The sequence below is a fragment of the Myxine glutinosa genome, chromosome 7, assembly GCF_964187855.1.
Source record: "Myxine glutinosa chromosome 7, kmMyxGlut1.1, whole genome shotgun sequence".
Classification (NCBI taxonomy): Eukaryota; Metazoa; Chordata; class Myxini; order Myxiniformes; family Myxinidae; genus Myxine; species Myxine glutinosa.
The window spans coordinates 118,002,083-118,019,805 of NC_136267.1; the positions used below are offsets into that span (position 1 = coordinate 118,002,083).

At 45.9% G+C, this 17,723-nt stretch overlaps 1 protein-coding gene across 5 annotated transcripts in view; it reads left to right on the forward strand.

Moving 5' to 3' along the window:
- Nucleotides 1–17,723, forward strand: part of LOC137431519 (arf-GAP with GTPase, ANK repeat and PH domain-containing protein 1) — a 709,868-nt gene that overhangs the window by 429,624 nt on the left and 262,521 nt on the right. For 2 of the 5 annotated variants that reach the window (XM_068122903.2, XM_068122905.2), the window contains exons 3-4: nt 187–274; nt 9,041–9,052. The exons of 1 other annotated variant lie outside the window; for it this stretch is intronic. In XM_068122903.2, coding sequence (XP_067979004.1) covers nt 187–274; nt 9,041–9,052 — 100 coding nt within the window. The remainder of the gene's footprint in view (nt 1–186; nt 275–9,040; nt 9,053–17,723) is intronic. 2 more of the 5 variants (XM_068122904.2, XM_068122907.2) reach the window with 1 other exon arrangement.

Below are 17,723 nucleotides of genomic sequence, written 5' to 3' on the forward strand. Positions count from 1 at the left end.
ATGACCAACAGTGCTTAGAAGGTTAATGAGCAGCATAAACCATCGTCAAATGTTTTGAGATTTATTTGAAATTGGTGTCCCTTCTTCCCTTTATGATGACTGAATACTGTGAGCAGTATTGTTACAGAAGATTGGAAGGGAAACTTTCTCTATACCCTCTCCTTGTCGTATGATTTTTTTTTCCAGGGCATTCTGGGAAACTTGTCGAGTGGGAAGTCTGCTCTTGTCCACCGCTTCTTGACGGGCACCTATATGCAGGAAGAGTCACCGGAGGGTATGTTTTTGACATTGTACATTTGTTGAGCTTTATTCATCATAAGTGTTCACCACGGACATAACCTAAGCTACTCGTAATTGTATTTGTGAAATGCAAACCCATGAAGCTACTTTTATCATGGATATAAACAAAACACACTTTTCTTTTGCAACTTGAGAAAATTAATAATGATTGGACATGCCACTTTTATTTATGGAGCATGGGTATCAACTGATATGAAATATTGGAAACCATGTATGAGTTTGGCCACCTACTCTTCAATACATTTCTGTTTGCTCGTTTCATAAGCAATAAAGCAACATTTCATAAGTTTTCACTGCATGATGCATATATATTTTTCATTGGGGGTGGAGGAAGGCATTTGGGGGGTTGGATGGCATGGCCTTTTAAGATGCAGCATTTTGGTTCCACCATAAGGTGCCATGAGATCAACCGCAATGTTTGGACTGGCGGAATATGTACAACAGACCAATCTGGGCAGGCAGTACCCCCCCCCCCCCCCCCGCCGCTCCCCCCACTCCCTGGGGGTCAGGTTGCCATTTCTTGAAGTGGAATTATGTTGGAAGTCCCATCTGCGAGCATTACTTGATGTATGTTAAATGTCCCACGGTGTCTTTCGCAACAAGTAGATGATTACTAATTCCTACCCTAACCAGCTCCAGGCGATTGGCTGGCCTTGGCCCTCTTTGTGCATGACGTGGGCCAATCTACCTCCTGTGGTTGACTCCACAATAATGTTGGATTAATTGGGTACATTACAGTAGTAGTAGTCGTAGTAGTTGGAAGTTGGTGTGATAGAGATACGTTAAAAACCACTGTCGCCACCAGGCACAGCCAAGAGCAACACTAAGAAGATGAAAATAATGTGAAACCTGCTGTACGTTTTATGCATGTCTGGCACAACAATATATATACGTATATATATATATATATGTATATATGTTGCCACACACACACACACACACACACACACACACACACACACACACACACACACACACACACACACACACACACACACACACAGTTGTGCCAGACAGATGCATAAAACAACAATATACTCGTATAATATATATTTCATATATAAAATTGTGAGACATGGCAGAAACTCCACAATACAAGCAGGGTCCCTCATTTGCATTAAATAAATAATCGGGAGAAATTAAATAAGCAGCGGACGTAGCTTCAAGACAAGACTTCAAGACTTATTATTATTATTGTTGTTATTATTATTTTGAGGCCGCCCTCCCACAATAACCAACGTTAATATCAAACGTCTTTTTCAGTGAGCCCAAGTAAGCAGCTTCTTTGCCAAACTTGTTTTCTAATAAGCAAAGATTGCAATAAATAGAAATTCCATTGTCATTACATGTCAGCTTTAAATTAGCCGCTGTTCTACCAACCTGCAAGCTTACCTTGTGTTGTGTCGATACCACAGGCCAAAGTTTATCTTTACATCTTTTCACAGTTTTATTACCGCTGCCACCAAAGGTGGATGGAGGTTATGTTTTCACCCCTGTCTGTTTGTCTGTTTGTCTTTTTGTTACTTGCCGGAAAAGATTCCGGCAAGTATGTTGTGTTTGGTAATGTTGGTTTGTCTGTCTGTTTGTCTGTCTGTTTTTTCGCAGTACTACATCTACACCGTTGCACATAGAATCGCCAAACTTTACACACATATTTGTCTTTTCCTGGAATAGGCTGTGCCCAATTTTTAACTATCTCGGCCCAAGGCCTCCATTATGACGTCATAATTTGATAATTCAACAAGTGCAAAACTTCATCCAATCAAGATGCAATTTCTTGAGCGACATGACGGCATAAACTGGTGGAGAAAAAAAATTAATGATGACGTCATCGGTCACTTGGTTCGGCCGCCATCTTGGAAAAACCGAAAAACTTTGCACCTCAATATCTCCGAAAGTGCTGAATAGAAAAAATTGAGACATGGCTCATTGTAAAGAACTCTCGATGGGGAATATGTTCATGATGATGTCATAGGTGCCTCAATTATGACATCATAATTCGACAAGTACAAAGCATCATCCGATCAAGATGAAATTTCTTGAGCATCAAGGAATAAATTAGTTTAGAAAACAAATAATGATGACGTCATCGGACACGTGGTTCGGCCGCCATATTTGTCCAAAATGGCCGATAAAAAAGTACATTCCAGCAAGTCCTCGGTCTCTGACCGATTTTTCATTTGTTTGTTTGCTTGACTGTTTGTGAACAAGGTATCTCAAAAAGTTGTGGATGGATTTGGACGAAATTTGGTGGTCATTTGCACTTGGTGCAATTGTTATGGACCGCGGATAAGATGTTGATTTGCCGAGCGGATGGCGCCGCAGCCCTAACAGTTACCCCGACTAACCCGATTCCTGGACGTTGGCCAAAATCGCGCCACAGATATTCAATAGGGAAAAGACAAAGGCGACACGGATGTGAAGAAGAAGAAGAAGAAGAAGAAGAAGAAGACAAAAAGGTTTGAAATGCTACTAAATTTATTCCTACTATTTACACAATCAAAGAAACCAAGGAGAAGAAAAAAACCAAAAAAAACCAAGAACCAACCAAGGAGAAGGAAGGATAATAAAACAATTTACAGAAGAAATCAGAGACACAGTGAAAATACTAGCTTATCTAACAGGCTTAACTTATTCCCTGGACAGAACAAACAAAGACGGACTCACACGGGGAATTGCAGAGTGGATTTGCTGGAAGGAGGTGGGTGGCTGGAGGGGGAGGAAGGCACGGAGCTGGCTGGAGCTTGATCCCGCACGGGACGTCGGGCTGGACCTCGACGGCCGCCGATGCCACCGATCCTGTCGTGTGCGCGGGATCACGGGTCGGAGCTGCTTGGTGGAGCCGACGCGCTGGTGGGGGGGTCTGGCGTGACGGGTTCTCTCCTCTCTCTTTCTTAGTCCAACCCAGTCCAACAACTTCCTCTCTTGCTTAGTCCAACAACAACTTCCAGGCTTTTCGGTGTTCTGATCTCCTCCGACATGGCATCTTCCAAGTGCCAGGTTTAGCCACTTTGCTGCATTTCATCTGCCGTCCACTTTGCTGCAATTGCCAACTGCATTTTGGGCGGTTTTCTTCATTGCCATTGCTGCCCTTTGGCTGGGGCTAGCTCGAATCGCCCCCAAAACCACCATTGGCCACGAGGCAAGGTCGGGGAAGAAGGTCGTGTCTCCACCTCATCATAGAGGGGAGGAGTGAACCAGCCCTTGCCGACCAACCCAGAACGAGGGGTTGGCTTTAGAGGGCGGAGAGAGAGAACGTTTGGGGAGGTTCGCAAAAGGGTCAAGGGTGGGGCTTATATAACCCGAGGCAGAGGCCCCCAGAGAGAGTCGAGGAGGGAGGAGATCAGAACACCGAAAAGCCTGGAAGTTGTTGTTGGACTAAGCAAGAGAGGAAGTTGTTGGACTGGGTTGGACTAAGAAAGAGAGAGGAGAGAACCCGTCACGCCAGACCCCCCACCAGCGCGTCGGCTCCACCAAGCAGCTCCGACCCGTGATCCCGCGCACACGACAGGATCGGTGGCATTGGCGGCCGTCGAGGTCCAGCCCGACGTCCCGTGCGGGATCACGCTCCAGCCAGCTCCGTGCCTTCCTCCCCCTCCAGCCACCCACCTCCTTCCAGCCAATCCACTCTGCAATTCCCCGTGTGAGTCCGTCTTTGTTTGTTCTGTCCAGGGAATAAGTTAAGCCTGTTAGATAAGCTAGTATTTTCACTGTGTCTCTGATTTCTTCTGTAAATTGTTTTATTATCCTTCCTTCTCCTTGGTTTCTTTGATTGTGTAAATAGTAGGAATAAATTTAGTAGCATTTCAAACCTTTTTGTCTTCTTCTTCTTCTTCTTCACATCCGTGTCGCCTTTGTCTTTTCCCTATTGAATATCTGTGGCGCGATTTTGGCCAACGTTCAGGAATCGGGTTAGTCGGGGTAACTGTTAGGGCCGCGGCGCCATCCGCTCGGCAAATTAACATCTTATCCGCGGTCCGTAACAATGTGTGACAAGGAAGAATTGGTTCAATTTTGGTGAACATTTGAATATGGTTTCGGATACGAGAATTATTTAATTCTTTAGTGATTCTTCACCATTGAGAGATGAGGCGAAAAGCGATATATAACATGATACACTACATGACCAAAGGTATGCGGACTCCCTCCTAATTTGTGGATTCAGCTGTTTCAGCCACACCCATTGCTGACAGGTATATGTAATCAAACACAAAGCCATGCGATCTCCATAGACAAACATTGGCAGTAGAATGGGCCGTACTGAAGAGCTCAGTGACTTTCAACATGGCACAGTCATAGGATGCGACCTTTCCAACAAGTCAGTTCGTCAAATTTCTGCCCTGCTCGAGCTGCCCCGGTCAACTGTAAGTGCTGTTATTGTGAAGTGGAAACGTCTAGGAGCAGCAACAGCTCAGCCATGAAGTGGTAGGCCACGCAAGCTCACAGAACGGGACCGCCGAGTGCTGAAGTGGATAGCGCGTAAAAATCGTCTGTCCTCGGTTGCAACACTCACTACCGAGTTCAAAACTTCCTCTGGAAGCGACGTCAGCACAACAACTGTTCGTCGGGAGCTTCATGAAATGGGTTTCCATGGCCGAGCAGCCGCACACAAGCCTAAGATCATCATGCACAATGCCAATCGTTGGCTGGAGTGGTGTAAAGCTTTCCGTCATTGGACTCTGGAGTAGTGGAAACGCGTTCTCCGGAGTGATGTATCACGTTTCACCATCTGGCAGTCGGACGGACGAATCTGTGTTTGGCGGATGCCAGGAGAACGCTACCTGCCCGAATGTATAGTGCAAATTGTAAAGTTTGGTGGAGGAGAAATAATGGTCTGGGGCTGTTTTTCATGGTTCCGGCTAGGCCCCTTAGTTCCAGTGAAGGGAAATCTTAACCGACCGTGAGCCAGGCCTGATCGCCCAACATCAGTGCCCGACCTCACTAATGCTCTTGTGGCTGAATGGAAGCAAATCTCCACAGCAATGTTCCAACATCCAGTGGAAAGCCTTCCCAGAAGAGTGGAGGCTGTTATAGCAGCAAAGGGGGGGACCAACTCCATATTAATGCCCATGGTTTTGGAATTAGATGTTTGATGTGTGGGTGTCCACATACTTTTGGTCATGTAGTGTATTTAAAAAAGTTGTGGACAAGTTATGACTAAACTTGGTGGACAAGTTTGTTAGGTGACAAGAACAAGCTGATTAGATTTTGGTTCAGGTCCGAATCCAGATCCGGCCTATCAGTGGAATACAAAACAAACTGTTCAGCCTGGTGGAGGTATGCTGCGCTCTACCGAGTGCCGGTCTAGTTCTATTCTTTTTTTGGCCAACACTCACTTTGTTGTGCCTTTTGAATGCATTAAACCCATTGGGAATGTAAATAAAGTTAATGAAATCCTTGGTATAAAATACAGTTGTTTTGTATCCATTAATCTGCTTGATCTGAAATGCATTACCATACACACTGATGGATTGTACCTTTTTCCCTTGGACCATTACAGTTTCCTTTTTTGTAAATATGAGGCACTGATGTTGTGCTTGTGCAAACCAAATTACTGTCACAAAGAAGACATCCACATTCCTGAAGCAAGTGATTCCCGCTTTTCACATCCGTTCTATTGTTGAACTTCCCAGCCTAAGTGGAAGCTTGTTTGTCCCTCTGGATCACTTTTTGCACATGCTGCATGGTGACAAAATGCATAATGTGAAGTTACATTTTCATTCACGATTACAAACAAGAAACACTTCATTTTTGGAGACCATTATGACCGACAGGTAGTGGGTAAAAAATGGAAACACCTGGGTAAATGAGGGATTTCAAGTATATTGAAAGCAACAGCTTCCACAAAGCTGTGGCCCACATATTAATTAAGCAAATAACATCCCAGTATGCTTTGGGTCATGTATAAAAATTCTCCACAGGCCTGGTTGCCTATCGTTATGGCTAGCATGGCTGCAAGAGGAGACCTCAGCAACTTTGAAAGAGGGGTGATTGTTGGGGTGTGCTTGACAGGCGCTTCAGTGACGTAGAAGAATGGTGCAGTATCCATCCCCTCCCTCAGAATTCCAGACGCTGGTGGACTCTATGCCACGGTGCTGGTTGCACGTGGTGGCCGAACATCTTATTAAGTGACTTTACAGTGTTACCATTTTTTGGTCCATTACCTGTATGATCACAAGATAAACTAGAAAGAGCAATCAGAGATTACAGACTCTCGCCATGACGTGTTTTCAGTGGTTTTAAGGCTTTTGTGGTAAAACAAATTTGGCGGCCGAACCATGTGACCGATGACGTCATCATTATGTTTTTCTACACCAATTTATCCCTAGATGATGCTCAAGAAATCTCATCTTGATCGGATGAAGTTTTGTACTTGTCGAATTATGACGTCATAATGGAGGCACCTATGACATCATCATTAACATATTTTATTCCCCATGGAGAGTTCTTTACAATGAGCATGTCTCAATTTTTTCTATGCAGCACTTTCGGAGATATAGAGGTGCAATTTTTTTCGGTTTTTCCAAGATGGCGCCCATACCACGTGACCCATGCTGTCATAATTATCATTAAAAAATTTACAGGTGGAGTTGCACCAAAGGTGAAAATTTCCTGTCAATCGGACTAATGGTTGCAGAGAAAATCATATTTATTCTGTGCAGACAGACAGAGAGACAAACAAACGGACTCAAATGCAACACCCTCTCCTGAGGCGAGGGTAAAAAACAATGTAATTCGACCAAACCTGTTGATGGCTTTTCGGTTTAAGACTACTCGGGCAGATGTGGATTATTTCTCGATTAATTCAAACCATACATCACCTTCCTCACCTTTACATTATTTTGTTTTTTTAATTATTTTTTCATTGTACCATTGTGTTTTTCTTTTTGTTATTATGAAAGGAAATGGGGCATCATATGTTTTTCTGACCATAATTAACCATATCTCTTGCTGATTAGGGAAAACTATGGAAGCTCATAATGTGGAGACAGGGGTTTTTTTTATTGAGAAATGAACCATCTCCTACTGTCGAAATGAATTCAAGTAATGCACAATGAATGAGATGAGCCTGAAAATTCTTGAAATATCTAATAATTTCTTACACAGATCATATTGAAAAATAACCCTCCCTGTTATTTTGGAGATGCTCCTGCAGGTTTTAAAGTTGCGTTTTGCCCTGTCTCTATTGGCAACTTAAAATTGAATAATGCGGCAAAAGCACATTGCATTTATCATTACCTTATCCACTAACGCTGCATTTTAATAGCAGCGACACGTGGACAAAATTAAATTGTTTTGGTCGATTGTTCTTTGTGTATACACAGCCACAAATAGAACATCAATACTTTCTTTGATAAAGGAGTTCCACTGGTTTATTTTAACCAGGAAAAGACACCAAACAGTGCAACGCTGCGATGAGACCATGCAAGGCTGCATCGTTAAGGTCACACAGCACTATATAATTATGGCCTCGCAACACAACATCCTTGGGGAGACGCCATCTGTGCTATGTGACTCTTTCGTTGGGGCCATGTAATGCCACATGTCACGCCATCAGGGCTATGAGATGCAGTGCCGCGTCACGACGTCGGGGCCACGAGGTCGCTTGTCGCGCCGGCTGTGTCGCTCGTCGCGCCGGCTGTGTCGCTCGTCGCGCCGTCGGTGTCGCTTGTCGCGCCGTCAGTGTCGCTCGTCACGCCGTCAGTGTCGCTCATCACGCCGTCAGTGTCGCTCGTCACGCCCATCAGTGTCGCTCGTCTCGGTGTCGCTCATCTCGGTGTCGCTCGTCGCGCCGTCGGTGTCGCTCGTCATGCCATCGGTGTCACTCGTCGCGCCGTCTGGGCCGTGCAGTCACTCATCGCGCTGTCGGGGCCGCGCCCTGCGCCATCAGTCCCTTGTGGCACTGCAGTGGCTGCACAATGCGACGTATCATACTTGGGACTGCACGAGCCCATCCTGTCCTGCGTCATCATGGCTGTGACCATGTGCCATGCCATTCAGCTAGCGCTGTGCAATGCTGCTCTGCACTGTCGTGCCTTTTTGCCGCTGCCGACGCTGTGGGTTCCATTTGACGCCGTTGTGGGCCACATAACGTTGTGCCATCGGTGCTGTGTGACACCATGCTGTGCTGTCAGGTTCCTGCAACGCTACTGTGGCTGCACAATACTGCATTGCATCACACCACACCATTGAGGCCACGTGATGCCACATCACGCCATCGGGGCAGCGTCGCCTCTTTTAGGCCATGCGACGCTGCGCTGTGCCTTTGGGGTCACATCGTTCCGCATCATTGGTATCGCTTTGCTACATTGCATTTGCATTCGGTGTGGTTGCTGTGGCGGTTGGTTATAATATTTTTATACCAGTTGGCACCACTTTACTCAGTTAGTAAATGAACCGTTTTTGAGAATGGTCATTCATTTTCATGTTCTTGTCTACTCTGAAACCAATTTTATGAATGATGTCTTCATTTTCATTTGCACATGTAAAGTTTTACTTTATTGAAACCATCGTAGATCCTTTGCAAGAAACCGTCTTTCTGTGCCATTCCTGCATGCTTCTCTAGCTTTAGCTTAATTTTCTTGAGGTACTTTTGTGCATTTCTACATTCACCTAACTGGGAATCAATTGCCATGGAGTGGGTGGCGGGAAGACCTGCATGGTCTGGTTTTGCCTCTCATATCGTTTGTTGCATGCACCTGTGTTGTCCCTCCCCATGCCTCCCCCCTCAACCCCTCAGACATGGAGGCAGGTAAAGTGTCTTGGCTGGCTCTGGAAATCTACAGTCACCTTGCCCCTTCAATCACCGATTGGTGACATTTTTTCTTTCTTTTTTTTTCCTTCGCTGCTATGAGGAAAAAAAACAACATTTTTTTCAGTCTTCTGTGGTGTTTTACCACAAAACCGCAGGACTCCTACCTGTCCTCACTTCACCCTTTGTTTATATGCTTTGCTGTTTTTTTTTGTTTTGCTTATTTTTCTGCATGCGCACAGCTATTCCTTAAATGCTACTAACTTTTAAAAAAGAGCTGCATGAACATTTGTAGTCATTGGTGATTTTCTTCTCTGATTTTCATTTGCAATTTGCTCTGCTAAATGGTTCACAGGTTTTTGTTTGTATTTATGAGTTTTTCTGCAAATCCATTGTCCAGAAGTGGGTGACTTAAATTTTTGATATAATTGAGAGTTCCGAGAGAGAGTCCAAAAAATCAATGCAACTGTTTTCTTAACAACCCATATTTTATGGGTCTTGGATTCGCTTTCGATTTTTTATAATACTGGCTGCATTTTGGCATCCATTGGTAATCACTCACAAAAAAGAAATTGATAACAGAATGGTCACAAGCAAAATCTTTTAAAGTTATTTAAGCGGAACTTGCATTTACATCTCAATCAAAAGCATTTCCAATCAAGGTAGTTGATTATTCAGATCCAACATTAATGCTTATGATGAGACCTGATAATGCTGTAATACATCGTCGATAAAATATTGATAAATACCTGTTACTTGTTGAAGGCCACCTTTTGGCCAAGAGTACAACACCGAACTGATACAGGCCACTGGCCAGACCAAGCTTTCAGGTGCATTGCTGGCATCTAGATTCCTACTGTTGTTCTTTCACGAAGAGGAGGCCAGTTTTTTCCGGTACCCTGGCCAAATTCCAAATTCCTGCTTTAATTCCCATTTCCCACCCCCTCCAGCATTGCATCAGTGGCACCGCCACACCTCAATAGATGATGTAACTAGCGGGCTGAATTCAGAATTGTATCCCAGGACAAACAATATGCATTTGCTAACACCAAGTTACCATCACCAACGGCATTCAGAATATCAGCATCAGAAAAGTTTGGACGTTTTAGCTTGGACATGTTATGTATGTTGTTTCAGATGTACAGACGTTTGGCATTTTCTGATGAATGTATTACATACAGTCTCTTGGCATCTAATCTAGGAGGGGATATAGCATGGTTCTTGGAAAATAAGATGATTATTGATGCAGCCTCGTATGGAAGAAGCTGTTCCTCGCTAAAATGATCCATCAGTGTTTTTCCTTCAACAGATTTCTTATGATGGGGAATCATTTCAAACTTGGGGCTGATAGCTCAGAGGTAGCATACTTCCCTTTGAGCTGTCTTGATTAGTTATGATTCCCAGCCCATATATAAACTCTACAGATGTTTTGCAGGCAGGGTGTTGTGTTGCACCAATGTGTGCCACCCTTCAAAGGAAAAATTAAACTGGCTGTATGACCTGCTCACATTCACTCATAGATGTCAGATTAAATGACACCTTTCAAAAAGAGTCGTCAATTGTGTGCCAGAGTAAAGAACCCGAGTTGAATCTAAATTCCTGCCTTAATCTACGGGGTTAGTGTGCAGTTGGGTCGGAGTGGGGGGATCAATGGCAGTCACCGTATCCATCATCATAGTCGAGCACCCAGAAAATGTTGGAGCTAGCAGCTGGGTGCTGCATATGCATGAATTAATTCAAAATCTGTCATGATTTCACCAGGGTCAATTTGTTGCAGCTGATAGGACTTTTGCCATGTTCACCTTTTTAATACAGCGACTACAGCTCATGGTAGAGCAGAATGACAGATGGCAGATCCAGCCTTCCAACAACAGGGTGGTGGACAGGGGACAGATGTGCAACAGCATCAACAGATACATTACCTGGCACAGGGGCTATCTATTGCATTCACTATATTGTACAGTACTGTATTGTTACGGATCTCGGACGTCGGCGCTCCCCTTAACAAGGAGGGGTTAATTCCCTTGTCCTTTTAGCTGGCCGACCTGAGTCCTGGGGGTTATAACATCCTTCCCGGCGCGGCGTTAGATAGGGTTTGTTAGGCCTAGGGGTTCACTACTACCGAAGTACCAACGCCGGCCGGAAACGAGGGAATAACTCCCGCTCGAACCACGGATACGATGGAAAATGCAGAGCGGATAGCAATCCGCGATCCGAGCTATTAACAAAGAGACTAAACCCGATTCTGAGCGATTTGATCGTGCCACGTTTACCCAATGGAAGAAAGGACGGATGCGATCGGATGGAGAGGAAACCAGAAGGTAGGAAGAACAAAGATGGGTTTATTACAACTATACAGAAAGAGGAGGAAACGAAAGGATGTACAGGAAAGGAAGAGGAAGAAGCAGCACACAGGGCAGTCTTAAAACAGTCTTACTCTAATACCCCAGGACAAACATACACACTCACAAGGGGATTGTAGTTGGTAGATGGAAGGTCCGGCAATGGGGTCCACGCTCCAGTCGACTCCGGTCCAGCGGGCGAAACCCGGCAGGCAGCTCCACGCGTAGTTGGACGCGAGCGGACAGTTTATATAACGGGGGAAGCCGGTGTCCTTCGTACGTAATATTTGCACGTTCGTGCTACACGCCTCCTCCCCAAAGTCCTCTTAATCAGCGCCAGCGAGTAAGTCCTTAACAAGCGCTGCTGTATCTCTCCACAAGCGTGCCTCCGACAAGTCCTCCAAGTTCTTTGAACATGCGCTCTCTCCCATCCGAGTCCTTTCACAAAGGTGCGCTCCGTATCAGTCCTTTTACAATGCAATCGGCGCGCTCTCCTCTCCCGAAAAAAAAGTCCGTGAAAGGGCTTTGCGTTCACGCTTATAAAATGCGCCACGCGATCACTCCGCGCTCCCCAAAGCCACGCCCGTTGGTGATGTTCCTTCAGCCCTGGTTGGCTGGTGGGGGCTTACCGGCCACGCCTTTGATGACTGGACGACGTGGCCACACCTTCTTCTCGGCGTTCCGCCCCCTTTCTCGGGCTTAACCTCGTGGCTTATGGCGGCTGGGGCGAGCGCTAAGGCAGGGAACGCTGCTAATAAAGCCACGTAACAAATTGGAGAGCCATAAGGCACCGACTGTCGGGGCACGTAATCGCGTCACTTGGAGAGGGAGGTCGCAAAATGGATGGAATGGGCCTACTCTTATTTGATCGACGCAAGGCAGATTCAACTATTGGAAACACGGCCTTATCTAAAACACATACTAATGAAATAACTGAAGTTCTAAGGTGGCCTACGTGTTGCTTGTGGCCTAACTAGGGGTGCTACCTTTAACCTTTTAATAATGGGATATTTACAAGAGTTTATATACAAGTGAATGAAAATGAATGAATGAATGATCGTTTTAAGGCCATTTTTCCCCGCTAGAGCGGGGGTTAGCCTTGCGGGCCCCATGACAATCATGGTTCCCTGTTTGAGGCAATGTTTTTTTTATGGCCGGATGCCCTTCCTGACGCCAACCCTTGGTCGCCTCTTACGATGCGCAGGGATACGGTGTACCTATTCTAAACCGGGGTACACACCGTGATGTTTATATACAAGTGTGGGTTCTAAAACCGCAACAGTATATACAAATTCATATGGGATTTTGAATCCATTCCATCCCCAACCATTCTTTCCTTGTCTTCTCTCCTGTGAGTCCTCTCCCCTTGTTGCTCTCTGTTCCCCTTGCTCCTCTCCTCTCCCCTTGCTCCTCTCCCCTCCCCTTGCTCCTCTCCTCTCCCCTTGCTCCTCTCCTCTCCCCTTGCTCCTCTCCTCTCCCCTTGCTCCTCTCCTCTCCCCTTGCTCCTCTCCTCAACCCTTGCTCCTCTCCTCTTGCTCCTCTCTTCTCCCGTTGCTCCTCTCCTCTCCCCTTACTCTTCTCTCCCCTTACTCCTCTCTCCCCTTTCTCTTCTCCTCTACTCCCACCTTACTACTCTCCTATCCTATCTCATTACTCCATGCAGTTTACTTGAGATGATATGAATACAGTACATACATTCAGACAACCACTCAAAATGGTGAAAATAAAAATTTGTGAAAATTTTCAATCATGCATTCATTCTTTGTTCATTTTTTTCTCCCATGCTCAGCAGACTGAGTATAGCTTACAGTCATGGCCAAAAATATTGGCACCCTTGCCCTTTTAAAAATATCTCACAATTTTCTCGAAAAATAAGTTGAAATTGACAAAAGTATTTGGTCTGCACAATTCTTTATTTCACTGTTAATATTACTGAACTTTTGTTTTTGATTCAGAATTGAATAGATCCTTTTAAATCAGAAAATAAAAAGAAATCCTGACGGCAGCCTCACTCTTCCCCCTCCTCAAATAACACCTCACTGCGCCTCACCCAATCACCATCAAACCTTTTGTCTGCCTCATTCTTCCCTTTCTCCAAGCTATTCTGAAATCTCTGACACACCTTCAACAGCTCTCCCTACCTCTTCCTCCTCTTCCACATCTTACCCTACCGCTCCGCCCCCCTGTTCTGTATCCGATGCTCCCCCTTCCTCTTCTTTAACAGTATGGACCTCAAACATCCGGGGCCTTCGCTCAAACTTGACTGATCTCTCCATACAGGTTGCTTCTGACAAACCAGACGTGATCTGCTTAACAGAAACTTTCCTCCTTCATGATGTCTCTGATTCCTTGGTATCTCTCCCAGGTTACTCCCTCCTCCGGTATGATAGACCTGAGCCTCGTCCTGGAGGTGGGGTTGCTATCTTTATAAAAAACTCTCTTCCTCACTCGCCCTGCACTGCCCTCTCTCCACCTCACCCCCAGGAATACCTTTGGCTACGGCTTCCCCTTCGCTCCCACCTTTTGTTCATATGTGTGTTGTACCGTCCACCAAACAGTGATGACTCCATCTACATCTCGCTGTCTGATAATATGGACCAACTTCTATCTACCCATCCCAACTTTTTCTTCCTCATATGTGGTGATTTCAATTGTCACCATGCCAGTTGGCTGGGTGTGGGTACCCCTCTCACCAGCCATGGCTCTTCAGCAAAGGACTTCTGTGACTCACTGGGACTGACACAATCTGTCAATTTCCCGACCCGGATCTCAGTCAACGGAGCATCTTCTCTTCTGGACCTGGTGATGACTAACTTCCCTGAAAATGTCTGCTGCTCTTCTTCTGCTCCAATCGGCTCATCTGATCATGTGCTTGTTAAAGTGAACATCTCTCTGACCATTCTCAGAGAGCCTCCTCAGCGTCGACGAGTCTGGCATTTCACTCAGGCCAACTGGCACGGTCTTCAAGCAGCCATCAATCATCTGGACTGGTCTCCCATCTCTACCGCCTCTGACATCAACTCATCCTGGGAATTCTTCCAAAGTAAATTGCTCTCTCTCATGCACAGATTTATCCCATCTCGTCTTCAGTTGTCATACCCTTCCTCCCATCCATGGTACACGGAATCTTGTGGTGAGGCTATTGCCCAGAAACAACTTGTTTTCGTCTCCTGGAAAGCAAATCCAACGGAAGGAAATCTCATTTCCTTTCACAAAGCCAGAAACAAGTGTGTGTCCAGTCCACCCTCAGGAGAGCCAGGAAACAATATCTCTCCGTTCTCAGGACCGAACTCTCTTATCTGTCTCCCTCTTCCAAATCCTGGTGGCGTCTTGTCAAATCTGTTTCTGGTGTTTGTTCCCCCTCCATCCCCTCCCTCACCTCAAACGGCCACACGGCTGACTCCGCACGTGAAAAAGCTGAATGCCTCAACTCTGTGTTTGCCTCTAAATCTTGTGTCCCAAACCCATCCCTCTCTGTACCCACCGTACCCAGTCGGACCCAGCTGCTCCTGGACTCTGTGTCCTTTCCTTCTGACAAGGTGGAAAAGTTTCTGTCAACCCTCGACTCTGATTCTGCAACTGGACCTGACGGCATCAGCCCACGGGTCCTTAAAGCCTGTTCTTCCGCTCTTTCACTCCCTCTCTCTGTTCTCTTCACCCTCTCTTTTGCTCAAGGTCATCTGCCATCTGCTTGGAAATCTGCCAACATCACCGCTTTGCACAAAAAGGTGCAAAAACAGATCCCAGCAACTACAGACCAATCAGCCTTCTCCCAATTATCAGCAAAGTCATGGAATCCATCATTGCTTCAGATATGAAATCTTTCCTCTTCTCCAATGGCTTGATCTCTGATCATCAATTTGGTTTCAGACCTGGTCACTCTACTCTGGACATGCTGCTTCTGCTTTCTCAACAATGGATGGAGGTCCTCAATGCCAAACAGGAAATTAGAGCTGTCTCCCTTGACATATCATGTGCCTTTGATACGGTCTGGCACCCCACTCTGCTCACCAAACTCTCCTCTTTTGGTATCCATGGAAATCTCCACGCATGGCTGGCAGACTTCCTCTCTAGTCGTAGTCAACGTGTGGCCCTGAATGGGTTTCTCTCATCTCCTCTTCCTGTTCAGGCTGGAGTTCCCCAAGGCAGTGTTGTGGGCCCTGTGCTTTTTCTGGTCTTCATCAATGATCTCTCTGAATCTCTTGAAAATCCTCTCTATCTCTTTGCTGATGACTCTACTCTCTGTCGCTCCATTCTTCATCCCTCAGATCGGCAGTCTGCAGCCTCCTCTACCTCTGCAGACCTGGACAAAATCACAGACTGGGCAAACCAGTGGAACATGTCTTTAAATCCTGACAAATCTCACTCTCTTACGATGTCTCTCCGAAAAGACCGACTGGACAACCCTCCCATCCACTTTCTGAATAATCCTCTCCAAGAAGTTCTGTCACTCAAGCTTTTGGGTCTCACTATCTGCCATGATCTTTCCTGGGAAAACCACATTTCAAATCTGGCCTCCAAAGCCAGTCGCCGACTGGGCATCCTCCGTCGTGCGAAGTCCTTCCTTGGCACACCTGAGCTCCTCACCACATACAAGGCTTTCATTCGCAGCTCAATGGAATACTGCTCTCCCCTCTGGGCTGGTGCTCCTGCCTCACACCTAGCTCGTCTTCACGCTGTTGAAACCAAAGCGTTCAGAATCATTGGAATCTCCCGCGATGAAGCGAACTCCAAGGGCCTCTCACTCACTCACCGCAGGCAGGTTGGTGGTCTTTCCGTCTTCTACCGACTCCTCTCTGGCCTTGCCCCCCTCCCCCCCCCAAGCTCTCTCTGGGCTCTGTCCCGCAAATATTCCTACAGGTCGCACAAGATATGCCTGCAACCCTCTTATGGTTAAACTGCCAAAATCAAGACTCTCTGCTCACCTTCACTCCTTAATTCCTCTTTTCTCCTGCCTCTGGAACAAACTCCCTCACTCTCTTCAATCCCACTCCACCCTCTAGGTCTTTAAAACAGCTGTTCACCACCATCTCTTATCTTCCCCCATCCAAAACCTTGATCTTTTCTACCTGCTAATTTCACCCCAATTCCACTTTTTTGAAATACCAACTTCTGTCCTGGAAGTCCTTGGTGTCCTTGTGTTTTATACTTCTCCCACCCCCAAAATGGGGGAAGTCCAGATTTAAGTCTTCTCCCTCTTCTCCCACCCCTTCCCACGCCTCCTCCCCCCAAGTCCTCTCCCGCCCACACATCTCCCTGCTCTCAAATGTTGTGTTTGTGTGCTTCCCCTTCGCTCCCCATCTTGTCTTCTGCTCCCTCTTTTTATATATTTTGTTTGTCTGGTTGATTTGTTTGTGAAGTAAATGTTAGCTCTTTCACGAGCCTCGATTCAGTATACAAAAAAAAAAAAATGCAATTGACAAAATTATTGACACCCTTGATATTTGGTAGCACAGACTTTGGACAAAATAACTGTAGTCAAGCACTTCCTATAGCCATGAATGAGCTTACTCCACCTCTCTACTGGCAGTTTGGCCCAATCTTCTTGTGCAAACTGCTCCAGTTCTCCCAGATTTGAAGGGTGCCTTCTCCCAACTGGTGTTTTCAGATACCCCCACAGGTGTTCAATGGGATTTATATCTGGACTCATTGTTGGCCACTTCAGAACAGTCCAGCGTTTTGTCTTGAATCATTCCTGGGTGCTTTTTGAAGTGTATTTTGGTCATTGTCCTGCTGCAAGACTCACGACCTTCAACGGAGACCCAGCTTTCTGACATGGGGTTGAACATTGCGCTCCAAAATGCCTTGGTAATCTCCTGATTTCATGATGCCATGCACACATTCAAGGCACCCAGTGCCAGAGGCAGCACAGCAACCCCAAAACATCACTGAACCTCTTCCATGTTTGATTGCATGGAAGGTGTTCTTTTCTTTGAAAGCTTAATTTTGTTTTCTGTAAACATGGAGATGATGTGCTTTACCAAAAATATCTAATTTCGTCTCATCTGTCCACAGGACATTCTCCCAGAAGGTTTTTGGCTTGTTCATGTGTGTTTTGGCAAACTCCAGTCGGGCTTTTCTCAGCAGTGGGGTCCTCCTGGGGCTTTTACCATAGAACCCACTTTCATTGAGTTGGCGACAGATGGTGCGAGTTGAAACTGTCCTACCTTGTATCTGAAGATCAGCTTGAATCTGTTTTGCAGTTGATCGAGGTGCTTTCTTCACCATTCAAACAATCCTTCGCTGCAATGTTCGATCAGGTTTTCTCTTGTGGCCACGTCCAGGGAGTTTGGCTACAGTGCCATGGGTCTTAAACTTCCTGATAACAT